General features: G+C 42.9%; 3 protein-coding genes across 4 annotated transcripts in view; 2 read left to right on the top strand and 1 right to left on the bottom strand.

Moving 5' to 3' along the window:
• Positions 1-1085: 1085 nt before the first annotated feature.
• Positions 1086-2042, bottom strand: LOC308286141 (solute carrier family 25 member 32-like; the record flags this gene model as incomplete). Its single annotated transcript, XM_080727097.1, has 1 exon — positions 1086-2042. One exon carries the CDS (start codon positions 2040-2042, stop codon positions 1086-1088), a length of 957 nt encoding a protein of 318 aa, XP_080583223.1.
• A 775-nt stretch (positions 2043-2817) lies between these two features.
• On the top strand, positions 2818-3078 carry LOC308283412 (signal recognition particle 9 kDa protein-like; the record flags this gene model as incomplete). Its single annotated transcript, XM_080723839.1, has 1 exon — positions 2818-3078. One exon carries the CDS (start codon positions 2818-2820, stop codon positions 3076-3078), a length of 261 nt encoding a protein of 86 aa, XP_080579965.1.
• A 4614-nt stretch (positions 3079-7692) lies between these two features.
• cyfip1 (cytoplasmic FMR1 interacting protein 1) overlaps positions 7693-17563 on the top strand; it is a 58229-nt gene continuing 48358 nt past the window's right edge. For both annotated transcript variants that reach the window (XM_080732576.1, XM_080732575.1), the window contains exon 1: positions 7693-7833. The gene's annotated coding sequence lies outside the window, so the exon portion shown is untranslated. The remainder of the gene's footprint in view (positions 7834-17563) is intronic.

Here is a 17563-nt window from a genome sequence, read left to right as displayed (position 1 = left end):
TTCAAGGTTGTGCTTTATTGTTATCTTGTGTACAGGTACATAAGAGTAAAACGTATCATTTTTGTTTGACTTCCTTCAGACAATGATAGTACTTAAGTAGTCTGAGCATAATACTGTCATTATTCTGTAACGCAAGTTACGCAACAATTGATGGAATACAGTTTAAACGGGACTATCTACTGTAGATGGAGTGGCTTTCTCATATTTGATAGGACTGGAAAATGCAAATAGGGGTCCTGCTACCACATATTGTAACTAGCTGCAAACAAAAGATTATAGCCACACTATGTCACTTTTGTGTCGTACCCAGGTCTCCCACGCGAGTACTGAAAGTTTTACCACTGTGGAGAGCTAATAAAGCCTGCCTGTTTGAATTTTGAACTTAAGGAAGTAACCAGGAACCTGTAGTGGTCAAACCAGGCTACAGGATCTACATTTCTCAATATAAGAGCAAGAAGACCAAATACCTTTAATGATTACACAAAGTCCTGGGGACTTGTTTCCATTGTGGCCCAGTGTCAATTAATGAGTAAAATGGATCTTTAAACCAACACTCGGGATTGTGCTGTACAGAGAAGTCAAGGATCAATTTCATAGTTTTGTCCACACTAGTGCAGCACCCGGCATTCACAGAAGTTCCATCTTGAGCTGCCCAGAGATACTTGTCACAACCCTCGTGATAGGATTGATGTTAATATAGCCGACGTTGCCCTCCAGGTAAAAGTATTTGTTTACAAATATGAGCATCAAAGAATAATTATCGTCATTAAACCCTCCAACGACATTTCAAGTCACATCTTCGTTCCTTAAATCTGAATGTTTTGCAATGCATCTAAGGCAGACACGAGGTCTAAGTGCAACACCAGTGTACCCTAGTCAACACCATCGCTTTTGACTGAAAATCCACAGTTTATCCAACAGCAAAAGTTGCTGTTGGCATTCATCGCTGCTTCATCTTTTTTCCTTCACAACTTTGCATCCTACAAAGTGCTACGTTAGTGCAAACTAACATCTAACAGCCTGCATTCTCTGAATCTTGGCCACGGCACCCCGGTTTGGTGCAAGGAACAAACGTTCTTTTGTCCTCATTTGGATTGGCCCAGCAGGAAGTGTGTTACCTTCTCATATACTATGAAGGCGATACAACAGGCGGGAGTGACAGAGATGATGTTAGGGATTACACCTTTGTAGAAACCTCTTGCGCCCTCGTTCCTCCATGTCCTCCTGATGACATCCATAACCCCATTGTACTTATTGTGCTGGTCCTGTAGACGAACTTGCACCACCTGGTATGGGTACGTTGCAGCCACAGCACATAATTTGGATAATGCAGCCATTGTGATGTATTCCAATGGACTCAGCTGCTTATCTGAAGGCATTTTGTAGTATTTGCTGTATGCTCTCTTAAGCTCCTCGTAGGTCATTAACTGCAGTGCTCCATTAAAGGTTCCAAACAGAGCAGGGACATATCCCCTGTATAGACCTGGCACTCCCTCGTGGCGGTAGATCTTTACCAGAGCATCAACCATGCCCTTGTACTGTTTACTGGATGGGTCACAGTCGTACTGAAGCAACAAGCGGGTCTTGGTTACCCAGATAGGGTTGGTTAAGGTGACAGTCAGCATACCTGCTTCAGCTGCAGACACAAGGTTCTCTATGGCACTCAGCTTTTCTTGACGTCCTTCTTGTGTGTATGCTTTGATTGCATCGTAAAAGAAAAAGTAGAGTCCCCACGATGCCCCAGCACCGCAAACATTGGGAGTCACTCCTTGGTAGAGTCCTCTAAGCCCCTCCCTTTGCCAGACACTCTTCAAACAGTGCAAAATGCCGTTGTATTTGGGCCTTAATTCCAGCCCGTCGCTTACGGCAAATCTGAGTTTGACCAAATCCAGAGGATGTAGCATGATTGTTGACACCACTCCTCCACAGAGACCGGCGGCCAGGTTCTCCAACCTCACATGGCTCAGCATCTTCTGGACAGGACCTGCCGGGAAGAGATTGGACCCCTGGGGACCTGGAGGTCCTATAGGAGCAGAGTTCATGTTCAGCTGAAAGGTTAACTAGCTGAAAGGTGAGCTGTGGGGAAACCCATGGTCAAATTCCTTTATAATATTGTTAAAAGAAAGTCAGCTACCACTGTCTGTCGCAAAAAAAAAACGGCTCAAAACAAATGACCATTTGCATGTCCTGTGGGCAGTGATCTATGACGTCAGTACTATGTCAGTAATAAGATGTCAGCTAGTCAACTCCATATTTGGGCAAAGAGTGATATGACATATCTTCCTATACGGAAATCAGGGGGGACATCCATATATGGGCATAAAGGGACACAGACAATCAGACATACATACACATCTGAATACAGACATTCAGCGGTCATTCAGTCATCATTCATTCATATCAGGTCGCACTTGTTGGTGGTGACGTCACCAAGAACGGTGCTCCCTCATTGGCTAAAGGCCCTGACTTTGTACTGTCGGACAGAAACGGGCGGCACCGAAAGTAGTACTTGTACGCTCTGCTGGCGCAAGTAATAAAACAAACTGATAATAAAATAATAAAACTATGGAGGTTCACACAGTGGAGTGCATATACTGTATCTCCACCAGGAATTGTATGATGTCATTCATCTATGACATACAGTATCAGTATCTGACATATGACTCCATATTTGGGCAATGTTTCAGCAACTAACTACCATTGACATGATAAAGTTTAGGTTAAATAGACTCACTCTGCTGCTGATAGTGGCTTTCTGTCATTAGTGATCCTGAGGAGCGGATTGGAACAGAGTTTATATACTGTTTAATTGGGACCATGCCTTGCTATCAGATCTGGGAGGACTTCTCTCATGCAGCCGAAAAACTGTATTTGGCAGATCCTATGAAGGTCAGAGTGGTTATGAAGTACAGACACTGCGACAGAAACCTATGCGTCAAAGTAACCGATGACGCTGTGTGCTTACAGTACAAGACGGACCAGGCACATGATGTAAAGAAGATCGAGAAACTCCACAGCAAACTTATGAGGCTCATGGTGTCCAAGGAGACACACCATGGTGACATGGAGACGGACTGAAAGGTTCTGGGAGTCAGGTCTTCTATCTACAACACCTGGACTGAGATTGAAAACTGTTGTTGAGACACAACACGTTGGATTGGACATGAGAGTTAGAGAGACTAGGTAGGCCTATGTGATTTTTCAATGAACACTCACAGTATTCCTTTCTGATTTCTATTACATCCCTGTATTAGTAGCAACATCAGTGTGGCAACTAGAAGATTTGGGGATAGGCCGCTATGGATGGAGAAATGTATGGGGCCCAAGGAATCTGGGGTGCAAACCGTACAATGCGTAGCTGCTTCCTTGCATACAGACTGAACTCCTTCAATCTTTATAAGAGCTTGCTTTTATTTTCAGTTTTAAAGTGGACAAAAGAAAAGTGCACAGAAATCCCATATGCTTTATATTTTTTGGTCTATGGGGGTCAGAGCAGGGCTGAGATTTTGCCCACATTTGAAGTCATTCGTCATAAATACCTCATAGCTGACTAACGTCACAGACTGGACACGTTTTTTCTGTATTTTCATCTTATTTTCATCTTGAGGTCAGAGATCCCTGAGCATCCCAGTCCTAACGCGTCCTCCCCCCCATCCGCCGCGCCTCCTTGAGGTTGACAAGCACTCGTAGAGAGCTTGTAGATTGGCTATTTTCAACAACAACAAAATTGAAAGTATAAAATAGAGCTTTCATGTTTTGAGCTATTGTGCTACCAGTTGTATGCAGGGGCTCTTGGCGCGATCAACAGCATCATGGATTCTGCCAAGTATCAGGATAGCCAGAAATGGCACTGCCTCTGCCAGGAAACTTGCCTGCAGGTGGACCTTTTCAGCAACACAGAAATACTGTAAATGGTTTTGTGTTCACAGGGTAAAGGTTCTACAAAAGCCATCGCTGTTTCCACTCTGTGGTTCTAAACCCAATAGAAAACATCTTAATTGAAATTGGCAGTTCATAAATGGAAAAAAAAAATCACACCCAATGTGAAGTGAGCGGTGGTCGTGCTTGCATAACGTCTTCAGACTAGGTTTTGAGTCTAGGATGTACAGGCTATGCTACACACACACATTTTGCTATGGCAAAACGCTGAGGAAAAAGGCTACAGACATACGACATATGACATCACTAGACAAACATGATGCTACGCACACACATTTTACTATGGCAAAACGCTGAGGAAAAGGGCTACGGACATACGCACAGCCACTTATTGGAGCGGTTTGCACCGCTCAAAAAAGGATATCGAGGACCTTGAATGATTCTCTCAGGCAGGATGGTCCAAGCTCTGATTTGTAAGCTCTGATTTGATCAAACATTAGGCTACGAGAATAAACTAGAGCTACACTCTGTCGAGGTGCCAACTTGCGCCTCACGTACAAGCAGGCCACACATGGCCTACTCGCTAGCAGAGCACGCCACGGGGTGTGCACTGCTGGCTTCATTGGATGTTAATGAAGACATTACCAAGAACGCTCTTATATACCAAACTCTGCTGACATCACCAGTGGCATCACCGGGAATGCTGGTCCCTTATTGGCTGTTAATGATGAGACACCGACATACTGTACATACATAAATTCCCAGAATCCCAGCCATTTCAGGGCTACTGTCTTCAGAAAAGGAGACATACGTACATACATACATTCCTAGAATCTCAGCCATTTCAGGGCTACAGTCTTCAAAAAGGAGACACCTACATACATACATACAGTACGTACATTCCCAGAATCCCAGCCGTTTCAGGGCTACAGTTTTCAAAAAAGGGGGACATCTACACATACCCAGCCGATTACAGTACTACCGCGCTCTGCTTGCGATAGTAATAATCAAAATAATATTCATATGGGCTACTATGAGGAGAAAATTCAGCCAGAGTCATTGTGACTTGGACAGTCCTGTGGGCCAGTAGCCATCAGAGTAATTGTGACTTGGACAGTCCTGTGGGCCTGTAGCCATCAGGCCCCACAACCAAACCTGACCCCCCTGTTCTGTTGTCCTTAATGGCTACTGCGTAAAGGACCACTTCACCCATTTCTTCATATCATTGATCCTCCTCACTAATGCTCATAATAAAATGGTACCAGTTCAGTCTACTTCACACAGTTCAGAAACATGCCTACCAATGACAACCTTATTAAGCCGGTATTGTCATTTGAAAAAGATTTCAAAACTTTTTTGTTTTTGAAACACATTGGTTTCAGCACGCTACCTGGTAGTTTCTATAGCTTGGAATCCCCATCCCCATCAATGATGTCATTGGTAGACTAGTTTCTGGACTAATAGTCCACCAATGAGACACAGAATGAGCATTGCATTGGTAAGCACCAATTATATGTGTGTGTGTGTGTGTGTGTGTGTGTGTGTGTGTGTGTGTGTGTTTGTCTCGCTATACTTATGGGGACTAAACGCATGTTCACACAGTCACCTGCAGGGGACCTCTGACAGTGTGGGGACAAAATAGCAGGTCCCCACAACGGTTAGGGTTAGGGTTAGGGGTTAGGTTTAGGGATAGAGGTTAGGGTAAGGCCACAGGACCTGCATAAAAATGAATGGAAGTCTATGTAATGTTCCCACAAGTGATGTAAATATATATATTGTGTGTGTGTGTGTGTGTGTGTGTGTGTGTGTGTGTGTGTGTGTGTGTGTGTGTGTGTGTGTGTGTGTGTGTGTGTGTGTGTGTGTGTGTGTGTGTGTGTGTGTGTGTGTGTGTGTGTGTGTGTGTGTGTGTGTGTGTGTGTGTGCGCGCGCGTGCGTGTGTGTGTGTGTGTGTATCCATTCATTGATTCATAGGTGATAGATGTAAGGTATATATATATATATATATATATATATATATATATATATATATATATATATATAGATGTATACTTACTTATTTATTCTTACCTGTCCTGTGTTACTGCTTACTGGGCCTGACAAAATACTTCCAAAACGTGAATGATGTTCACAATTACAACACCAGAGGCAGCTCCACAGATCACATCCAACCCAGATTTTGCTAAAAAAGGGTCACATTCGTTCTCCTGCTATGCTGCAAAAAATGTGGAACGCCCTACCGAAGGCCTTAAGGAATGTAAATCCCTACCTTACTTTAAAACGGCACTGAAAAGCCACTTAGAGGACCTTACCTTTCTAATTACCATTGAACAGGCTTTTTTGAAAACAAAATGTCTGTCACCTCATGTCCATATATGGTCATTTCAGTCCAGAATGAACAGGTTTTATCTGTCCCGTACGTCCAGAATATCAGTCCAGAATGAATAGGCTTTTTCAAAAAGCAAAATGTGTGTCCCATGTCCATATATGGCCATTTCAGTTCAGAATGAACAGGTTTTATCTGTCCTGTACGTCCAGAATATGTGTGTAGTGTCCCTCCCGGTCTGATGATTGGATACTTTGAGGATTGGTCAAGCTTCACATGATAATTCGGCCCTCCAGATAAAATCATTCATTCATTCAGAATATATAAAGAATGTAGAATTCAGAATATATAAAGAATGTATAGATCACATATTTCATAACTCTAGAACACATAGAATAAAAGTTCACCGCTTCACTTCGAACCGAGGTTTGATTTTTTTGTATATGTTCTGCATAGTACTGTGTTTTCTTTGTCTGTCATTCTATGTTCTTTTTTGATGTATCCCCCTTGGATGAAACTGTACCTTTTATGCAGAATTCTAATAAAGTCTTCAATCAATCTGTTGCTGCTATGACACCTGAATTTCCCTACAGGGATCAATGAAGTAAGCAAATAAGTAAACTTTTGTACAATTATGAGTAGCCTACTTTAAGGCCTATTTCCATTTCTTGATACAATTATTTGACAGCTTTAGTTACTTGGCAGATTTAGATTATTAATACAAAACATCCATTAATATGATGAAGTATTATTATTAAGTAATTAATTACATTAAGTGATTAAAATCACACCAGACCCATCTTTTCCACCTGCAACATGAAGAACATATCATTGCATTAGTCTAAGGAGATAGGCAACTGCAATAGGGGCTGTTAAGTATGACATCATTTTGTAGGCAGAGGAGAATTTCTGCCCCCAGTTTCCGAGAATCTTTTTACTATTTTTACTATTTACACATTTTTCTTCTCTTTGTTGTTGAAAGGAAAGTGTTAGAATTATACTTTAGTCGTTATTTTTGTCTCGGATCTGTTGAAATAGCGAGGGACAGAAAATGCTCTGGGGGCAGAGTTCGAGTATTAGCCGAATGAAAAAGAAAAAGAAACTTATCTGAGTGTGTGTTTTTTTTAAATAATAATAAAAAACGTTTAAAACATGTTTTGTTTTAAGGTCCTTAACAAATACGATACACATTGTTTTAAACGGCATACATGCCTTTACTACTGTAAATTCCTTTGATATCGTACCATTATAATTCCCGCATGTGTCCCTAGTGGAGGAGCCGCGTGCCGCAGCCAGCCAGGCAGCAGCTGTGATATTACACTCCGCCCGTACGGCGGTGTCGTGTGGCGAAAACAGCTGATCTACAAACCCACAACGCGTCGTTTCGGCGACGCGTTGAGAGCTTGTAGAGCTTGTGTTTTCGGGGTTTCCTGTGGCTCAGCGGACAGGAACTTCCCTACTCTCTTCTCTTGCCTGCCCGCCCATGATAACATCGACCAGAGGGGAAGGGAAGAGTCCTGTCTCTGCCGACTGACTGTATAACTTTGGACAGAAGATTCGGATATATTTGGACATTAATGGCGCATACAGACCAATAAACGATACCGACATTCCCTGGAAACAAACTCCGGGTGAGTAGAAATGATTGGTATGTTATGGAGGGGTTTCAAACTCCCGTGTGTGTGTGTGTGTGTGTGTGTGTGTGTGTGTGTGTGTGTGTGTGTGTGTGTGTGTGTGTGTGAGTGAGTGAGCGACTACAACAGAGGAGTTGTAGTAGGAAAAGTTGTGTGATGTTACTTTTTCGGGGTGTTGCCTTGTTTCTTTCCAACGCCGCGTCGGGTTCCATTGACTCCTCTTTTTAACGCGTTGTCGTTTATAAACCGAGAGATGTTGGTTGAAACATGGACGTTTATAGTTTCAGCTTTTGTTTTTGTGGGAGGAATGGAAGTCTGTTTTTCCAACCAACGCCAACGAATCCACTTCCACAGTCCAGGCCCGACTAGTGTGACTAACCTCGGGCCACGGTGTACAGCGAGGATTATTATTTATCCACTCATGCTGGTGAATACTGTATTCAGTGGGCTTTACGCTGCAATTTGCTGCGCTCGGGTAGTGTTGTTTAAACGTTGTATAAGTGTGCGATGTAATATAAGATCATAACACTTATGATTTATTCCAAGTAGTAACTACTCTACTCTAGTGTAGTCGTGGGGAACCCTTACCCAACCCACCAGGTATGCACGCACCCCCCGGCTCTATCTAATCCCCCCACCCACATATCGAGTTGTGACCCCGCCTACCACGGAAATAACAATAATATAAACCTTTTATGCAAGTCAACACGGTGTCTGTTAAAACTGTAAAGGGTTTTATTGATTGATTGATTGATTGATTGAATACCTCATTCGAATTTTGCATAGGAGAAAGTACAACACAGTCCACTGATGGAAGGTCAACTAAAAGGATAGAGACCACAAGAAAGCTTGTTTGCATTGGGGTCCCTTTGTACTCAATTCATATAGTCTTCCAACTATATTCAGAGATACGTCCACCTCTGATATATATATTTTTTTCACGGAAATTCATTGAGAATGAGGTCTCCTTTGGAATACAGTAGTGCCAGTTGAAGAAGCCCTGTCTTCTTCCAGCAAATTAACTCAGTCCAAAAATTATGAAAGGAAGTATAAGGTAACCCAGCTTCAAACAGTCCTGATATTTGCTCCCTCCATACATCAGTGGTTCTCAAAGTTTCCATGTCAAGGACCCTGAAATTGACACTTATTTTTTTTACTAGCTTTTTATGGCTCTAGCAGTGAATCTCAGTCTCTGTCTCACCCATTTTAATTTCAATTTGACATGCATTAGGCTATGGACCCCCGTTTAATGGCATTTATATCTCTGGGACCCCAATTTATATTTTAAGATCAATGTTAATTTAACTCTTGAGAGTGTACAAAATTTACATCTCTGAGTTACAGACCCATAAGGGTCCATTTGGTTCCTAACTCTCTCAAGGATCCCTGAGAACCAATTCCATACATGATGTACATGTACTGAACTGATGGCAGCTTTGTTATGGTTAGAGGAACCTCCAACATAACCCAATCTGGTATTTCTGATTTTATTTTAATGTACTGGTAAAGTGACTTTGAGTACATATAAATATCACTTTGTAATATCATGCAATGGAATATCACCTAATAGTGTACAATCATTGCTGAGTTTGAAAACCATCTCAGTGAGTGCACTATGATATTGTATCCAGGGATGTGCTGATTGAGCACATATATAAAATGTATAAACATCAGCATGATTGTACCTTGCACGTCCATCTTCCTGTTCTGTAATGAAAAACATGATCTCTTTCTGTGAAGAGTAACCAGATTTTTGATTTGATTGTGTCTCTGATAGTTTGGCTATGGGGCTTTTAAGCCGTGACATCATTTTGTAGTCAGACCTCCAAGCAGATTTATTGTCAATATCTGTCCCTCGCTATTTCAACAGATCCGAGACAAAAATAACGACTAAAGTATAATTCTACCACTTTCCTTTCAACAACAAAGAGAAGAAAAATTAGTAAATAGTAAAAGTAAAAAGATTCGCTTTTTTGGGGGGGCAAAAGTTCTCCTCTGCCTACAAAATGATGTCAGACTTAACAGCCCCATATGGGTTTTACAAGAAAAATACTGATAAACCCGTCCCACACCCACTTATCTAATATTTGTATGATGCAACCATTAGAGATGTTATGGAGTCTTGAGTCTCCCCAGCAAAGTATATATATATTTTCTCCCCCTAAGAAGTGCTATATAAATATTGAGTTATTATTATTATTATTATTATTATTACCCTTATAAGAGCTTGGGTGCTAATTTTACTGAGGTGTAAACTAAGCGCCTCAGCATGAGAGACATATTCTCATGGCTAAAAGTGTTTATTAAGTTCGTCCAGAATTCCATTCCATTGCTGGTTATTGAAACAAAGTATGTCACATACTGTAATTACACACTAGTATACCAGTAAGGCTCCCTAATCGGGAGATAAGCGACCGTAGGTCACTTATCTCCACAAATAGGGCAAAAATGTGTTTTGCCAAAATCTTCCTGATCCATGTTGATGACATGAGTGTAGACATACTGTGTAGTGATTTTCGTGATTTTAGGGCAAAATCTGTAGGAGCAGTGTCCAAAAATGTGTTTTTAAAAATCGGCCTGGAGGTGGCGCTATATGGGACAGATTCATGTTGATGGGATGAGTGTAGACATACTGTGTACCGATTTGCGTGATTTTAGGGCGAAAATTGTAGGAGCAGTGTCCAAAAATGTGTTTTGCAAGAATCGGCCTCATGGTGGCGCTAGAAGAGGGCCATGTGAGAAATGAGGGGTGGGGTCTCCGCGCCGGCAAGGCGGACGAATAGGTACCGGCCCCGGCTGTCCCGGTCGCTCCTAGCCGGAGTTACGTCATTTTATGTGAGCTGCAGTGTAGGGGGTCCTCCACTGGGGGCGCCACCACTTTTGCATCCGTTCTGGAGCACCAGGAGTCGGTGGTCCCCGGGAATTCCCCGTGAGCAGCCCCGTTGGGGTGGTCATTTGGTCATGTTTGCGCATTTGGTCATTTTTTACATCTGGGGGTCCCCCAGGGACCTGGGGGTCCCTGGAGCTCCGGGGGTCCTTGGAGGTTGTAGTTTGGCAGCCAAGGAACGTGTGTGCAAAATTTGGCATGGATCGGGGCAACGGTTGCGGAGATATAAGCAGGGAAAAAGTGTGACGTGTGAGGTGTGACAGACAGACTGACGGACTGACGGACTCACAGTTTGTGCAGGTTTTGATAGTAAATGCGACCTACGGTCGCAATAACCTACTATTTGCTATATTCTAAAGTTATGCTTCCATATCAGCCCATTTAAACATGAACACAGCCCTGTCATGTTCAGATTAGTGCAGCATTATTCAAAATGTTTCCTTGTGTTCTTTTCTATCCCTTTTACCTCCTTAAATTGGAGGAGATAAGTGAAGAAAGGTTTAAGATGCCTTTAGCATTGCATTGGTTATGACAGCACTCTTTTTGCCAATATACAATAATGCGTGTAATTTTGTATTTGTAAGGCAGTCTAATCTTAACATATATTTGTGTATTATCAAATTAAAAAGAGATTACAGTTATTACATAACTAAGCATTGCATTGAGACAATTATGTAACTTTCTATAATTGGTTCTCTCAACCGGTCTAATTTGGGACCCGAATTTGGTGACCTGGATACATATTATGCCTTGATTGTAGAGGCGTTCCTTGTCAGAATATCTCACAATGTCCTGCTGGTTGCAGAACCTTTGAATGTCCTCCAATTGGAACATCCATGTAAAGATGTTTTCTTTTCATGATTATCGAGTGTCGAGTCTCAGAGGAAAGAAGGGATTTCTTTCCCTGTATGGCTTTTTGGGGACACACCCTGCATGGCCTGCAGCCATCACCACCATCATGGGTGGGACACATCTTCTATCCATTCCCTGTCATTTGCTCCATTGGGCTGAATGCTGTATGAGACTTGTGTGAAATGCGGCAGTGGAGACCGGTGTCATTGGGATATGTACGACACTGTGTTGTGTTCACGGAAGGATGGTTGTGACAGTCTTACTAGACTCGAGTATGATGTTCCAATGTTTAGAAGATTATAGGGATCTACATAGGTTACAGAAATTGTGACATGGACTTCCATGCTTCTATGTTCTGTAGTGTAAATTCAATTTTGTCTCGGCTTAAAAAAAGATTTCTTAGTATTCTGTCAAAGTGCAAGTTTAATGGAAGGTGTATGAATTATAACATATCTAGATCAAATTTGTGAAGATATTGAATGCTTTTTGAATGTCATTTTAAATTTGAGAATTTGTTCATGTGATATATCACTCAGAACAACATCTTAAAAGTTGTAGTCTACTACTTTAACCACTTAAACAATATACCTTAGTTGACCAGAGTCCTCCAGACTAGAGGCCTATCCTCATCCTCCTGCTTTTTTCCCCTCTAGTCTACACCAAAGACACACAAGATCACGAGTCACAATGATCTGCTATTTTCGCTGAATGTTGCCCTATTTTCTCTGCGTGTTCGTCCATTATGATGTCCAAAATAGGGACGTTAGGGTTTCGAGTGGTTAACAGTTTCGAATACTTCTCTTTTTTGTTATATTTGCTAGAAATCCATCCCCTGTCAGTGACCTTACTTTGTCTTAAGGTGTATACCAGAACTCTTGACAACAGTAAATGTTGATCAGGTGGGGGCACGGTGGCGCAGTCAGTAGTGCTGTCGCCTCACAGCTAGAAGGTCCTGGGTTCGATTCCCGCCGGGGGACACTGTGGGTGCTGGGGGCGTGTTCCCTCCTCCGCGTCATCAGTGCCCACACCCTAGGTGGGGTTGGCAAAAGGGCCTTTCTGTGTGGAGTTTGCATGTTCTCCCCGTGTCTCCTAGGGTAGATACCCTCACAAAAACATGCAGTAATCCTGGTCTCTATAAAGCCTCCCCCTGGCCAGCCGGGCGCCTGATGGAGGGGAATGGAACTGGTTGGAATAACGTGTTCCTTCCACGCGCTACGTCCAACCGGGGAAGCTCCCCCTGTCAGGTGATAAGAAGCGGCCTGCTCACTCCTCATGCATTGAAGGAAGCATGAGCTCAGTTCGGGGCCCTCCCCAGGTTGGCAGAGGGAGAATAGAGCCCAGGATCACAGCTTAGGCAATTGGCACCAGGTGAAAAAATGGGTTACAAAAATCGTGGGATAAAAATTTAAAAAAAAAAAAAAAAGTAAATGTTGATCAGCGGTGGGTGGTTAGAAAGAGATCGGGTGACCTCAAACCCCAGTTTCGGAGCGAGTAGAAATTGTGCACCTGTAATGTTGCTTGTCATGAGCCACAACCTTTTTTTACTGTACACTTATCAGTCAGATCAACACTGCATGTGGTTGCTTATGTGACGACGACGTCAGGTCTATGGTTTAGGAAGAGTAAAATCTGTTGCATGGGGTAGGGTGGAATCAATGTCACCGCTAAGCAGTGATACTAAAACTATTTGGGCTACCGGCTTCTACCTACTCATAGCCTAAATAACCACAGAAAGAAGTAACAAGTCGTGGCTGCCACTTTCAGTATCACTTCATATTTTGAAAGCAATAAACCCAATAGTGTGATATGCTGCAAATATATCAGCCTATGTTGTTGGTTACTTTCTTTTCTTCACACTTGCTCTTGCAGACGGGTAAACGACTTCCTCTTGAGTGCCATGCTGTTCCTGAGACACAAGTTAAAGGCAGAAAAGAAAGAAAAAATGTTTTGTTTATCACTGTTGCAACTGCAATTGCAACCACTGAATTTGAGCATGGAAAGTCTTCAAAATGTTTAGTTGTTATAATGCTTGTTGGTGGTGTTAGGTTATGTGAGCCACGTCACAGGCATTATAAGGAATCTGGAATAGTAGGATCACTCAAAAATGTTCTAGTAATTTGCATAGTTTTTTTTACCTATGCTACCAGACACGGGCTCCCAGATTGGACACATTGCAACAGGGTATCTCAAGTCATAGGCTGTGTAACCATACCACAGCTGTGTCTGTGTTTATTCTCAAATTATGACACCGCATGCCTGCTGTGTTATTATTTTCCTTGCATCATTCCACTGTGTTGATGCAAGTCAACCATTAACACCCCCACAGTGAGCGGTGTGCATATTAGAGAGGGTTGCATACATAGCATGTGTGTGTCCTGTCGTAAGGGGGCCATTGGGCCACTTCAAGAACAGGCTAAAAGGATATGCAGCAGGGGGATTTAAAATATGCAGGCAAAGCAAGACTAGCCCCACACACATCACTGGTTCGGTGACTGTTTATAATTTAATATAGGAAAATCATCGGTGATGGTGATTAACTAATAAACACTAAACATAGTCAGTAGTTAGTGTTTGCATTTAAAGCCTCCTTTTACAGCATGGTGACGAGTTTGCCCTCAAGTCAGTACACCTACAGTAGGCTACTTAGTACTTACACAAGGCCAATTTAAGCTGCTTATGGATTGATTCTGGAGGCAGCCCTGTAAATCAAATGGCTTACTTCAGTGCCAATCAGTGGAACAAACGGCCAAGATGCTGTCATTATTTGAAGACATGACTTTCCTCCTCTGGCCACAGTGTCTTTCCCTCTCTCTGACTTTATGGGAAGGAGACAACTGTAGAAGAGGAACTGTCTGTGAGAGTGCACTGAACAATAAATAAGTCACAGAGGACCCCCTTCCCCATTTTCTAAAGGAAGTATCCTGTCTGCAGGAACAAGAGCTGACCCATAGGCTAAACAGAACGTTTAATAAGAGCTGAACTCGTGGCAAGGACGCATTGTTATATGTATTCAGGAATAACATTTTTCAGAGTAGGCAAGCTTTCAATTTCTATTTATCTGCAAGGTTTTCATAAATAGACTGTCTCTACTTGCAGTACGTACAGTTAGGCTAATTACTGACTGTTTTGTCACTCCGACTAGATTTCAGTCCTGACCATCCATGTCCCCCTGTGTGACTCAGGGTTTTTCACATGCTGTCTCTTTTGTGTTGGTGTATATGACTCATACTTTGCTATCTGGTAGCATGAATGAAAGCTGGTTTATTTCCTGTTTGATATGTTGCCTGTTGGCTCCCACCGTCCACACAATTGATCAGACCGTGTCAGCATGAATAATGCTTAATATAGCTGTTTCCATTTGGCTTGCTTCTCTTTAAAAAAACTGTAGTTTCGCAACAAACTCCAGGGAAACACCCTCCCCTGTCTCTGAAGGCAGAGATTATGTTTTCGCGATTTTGCCCCTCGTCTGTGTATGCGTCTGTGAGGAGCTAATCTCAGGCACCACTGGACAGATTGGCGTGAAACTTTGCACGCACACTCCCAGTAGACCCAATCTTTCAAATTGGCCTCATGGTGACGCTATAACAGGCACCATCACGATTTGGCCTATACCTAATAAAATATCCCCCTGGATTCCTTGGACCATGACACAGCTCCCCATATAGGCCACGTCCGTTTCTGCCTGACAAGACTTTCCACCATTTTACGCGTTCTTCAAAATACATATCACACAAGGAAGGGGCCAAAAGCAATTTCATTTCCACCCACAAGGGGTGCCACAAATGCTGCAGTGCAAACGTCACTGATGGTTGCCGAAATTATATTATATTATAATTAATTATAATTGCCTTAAAAATGTGTGGGTGTTTCCCACATCCGTGTATATGAATGTGACTCAGACTGCATGCATGCACAATTGTGTTGCATGCCGGTGTGCTGATGTTCCTTTCACATTAATAGCCGAAATAGAATGGTGGTTGGTAGATTAGCCGTGACATTTCTATTATTGTATTATGATCTGAGACATAATATTATGTTTATAAACATGAGCCCGCCACCCCTCCTTCTTGGACCGTGCCGTTGTTTTTTTCTTTTTTTTCAATCCCCCGGTCGTTTGCTCACCATGAATATCTGGATCTCCATCGGGATAGAGTGGAGGTTTAGGCTGAGGCATCGTCTCCCCGTGCGTTTCGCGTGCGCGATCCGTGTGCATATAATCCAAGCATATGGTCCAGGTATGACTGAACGGTCGATGTGAGCATTTTGGCTAGCTTAGCCCTTAGCACTCCAGCTATGCTAATGTAATCGTCTAAACAGTAAACGGACGGCTGCAAGGAAGCCTCTGGAAGGAAAGAACCTGACGTCACTTCTGCTTCATGTCAGAGCAGCCATGAGCTATCGATGGACGAGCGGTGACTAGGGAAGGTTAGACGATCGCCGATTTTCGGATAAAAATCATTTATTTCGGTTTTAATGACCCAGTACGGTAAAAGACGGCGCGGCTGAGACTCCTTGCTCAGATGTCCGGTGTATTCCGGTTTTAATATTAACTCTTATTCTGCTTTGAACGTTCCTGTTCGCCCCAATTTTTCAGGTTGCGGCGCGCCAATACGGCGCTCGTTCGTTTACCTCGTCTGATGACTGTAAGCTGATGAGGGGTCGCGCCGCCGTGTACTGTAAACACATTTTCCGCGGTGATGGTGTAAAAAATCCATTCTGCGTTAACATCAACGGAGACCAATTCACTTCCTTGTTTATTCCCTCTGGCTGTGAGGCTCTGTGGCCCGTGACTGCACTGAATGTACGGCAACACATAACAGGCAAATTCACATTCATTCTTGCATGACGCCGCCCTCTGCTGCCTGGCAGACCAAAGTGCACTATTGCACAATCAAAAAAAAATAAAAATAATAAATAAATAAATGTCTATCTATCTGCTATAACGTCGCATAGGTAAGCCGCTTTTTGATGGCACCAGACCCAATAAATAAATAAATAATCTGGCAGTAGTAGAGTTAAGGGGCTCCCCGTGGCTTGGAAAGGGTTAATGCTTCATATAGTAAGGCTGGGGCTGGGCTGAACTTCAACTAAACTTTTGCCTCGATTATTATTAATATAATTAATGGACAACGTTAGGAGCGTGAAATGAGGCCTGACTGACATGAGGCAGAGGTTTTGATACTCACTGCTCCCTATGGTCGCAATTACCAATTAGTGAATTAATTTTCCCCATTGACTTGAATGGGGAGAATTCAAGACAGAATTAATTTGCAAGTGAGGTCGGCAGAGGGAGAGCAGCAACTAGGATTACAGCTTAGGCAATTGGCACTGGGTGAATGGGTTACAACATCGTTGAATAAGTAACAAATTTGAATAAGTAGAATTCTTTCGCAAGTGTGACTCGTGTCACGCCAACCACACTTGTAAATTAATTCTGTCCTTGTCCCTTTTATGCCCATATATGGAGATCCCTGATGTCATCGATATTAAGCCCTTATCTGGGAATGCCCATATATGGACTATGGACATATTGTGTCAGTCTCATGATAACCTGTGGTTGCCGCAACACGAGTCACACTTGCAAATGATTTCCGCCCTTGTCCCTTTTATGCCCATATATGGAGATGTTAAGCCCATATATGGAGAATGGAGATCGTGCCCTCGCCCTCAAGGTCACTTCTGGCCCTTAGGGCGTCTTCTAGTATAAGACTTCTTTATTTTTGCTTTTCGGTTAATTTGCCTGGCCCTATAATAGTCAGAAATGGCTCTCCCTCCTTTCCCTGCTCTGTGCAGCAGCAGAACCTTGCCTGACCTCCTGGGACTGTGTACACAGCCGCCCCCACAGTCCCTTTGTTGTTAACAGTAGCCGGTGCTCGCCAGAGCCACTGTACTGTACGTTATGTGTTTTGGAGCATTCCCCCTATCAGCAGGCTGCAGTAGTGATAGAATGTGTGCCAAAGCATGCTGCTGCCTCACTTTAACGGTATC

The sequence above is a fragment of the Nannobrachium achirus genome (genome assembly GCF_963921795.1).
Source record: "Nannobrachium achirus genome assembly, chromosome: 1".
NCBI lineage: Eukaryota > Metazoa > Chordata > Actinopteri > Myctophiformes > Myctophidae > Nannobrachium > Nannobrachium achirus.
Note: the sequence above shows the minus strand (reverse complement) of the source record. Positions and strands in the feature narration are given on the sequence as shown.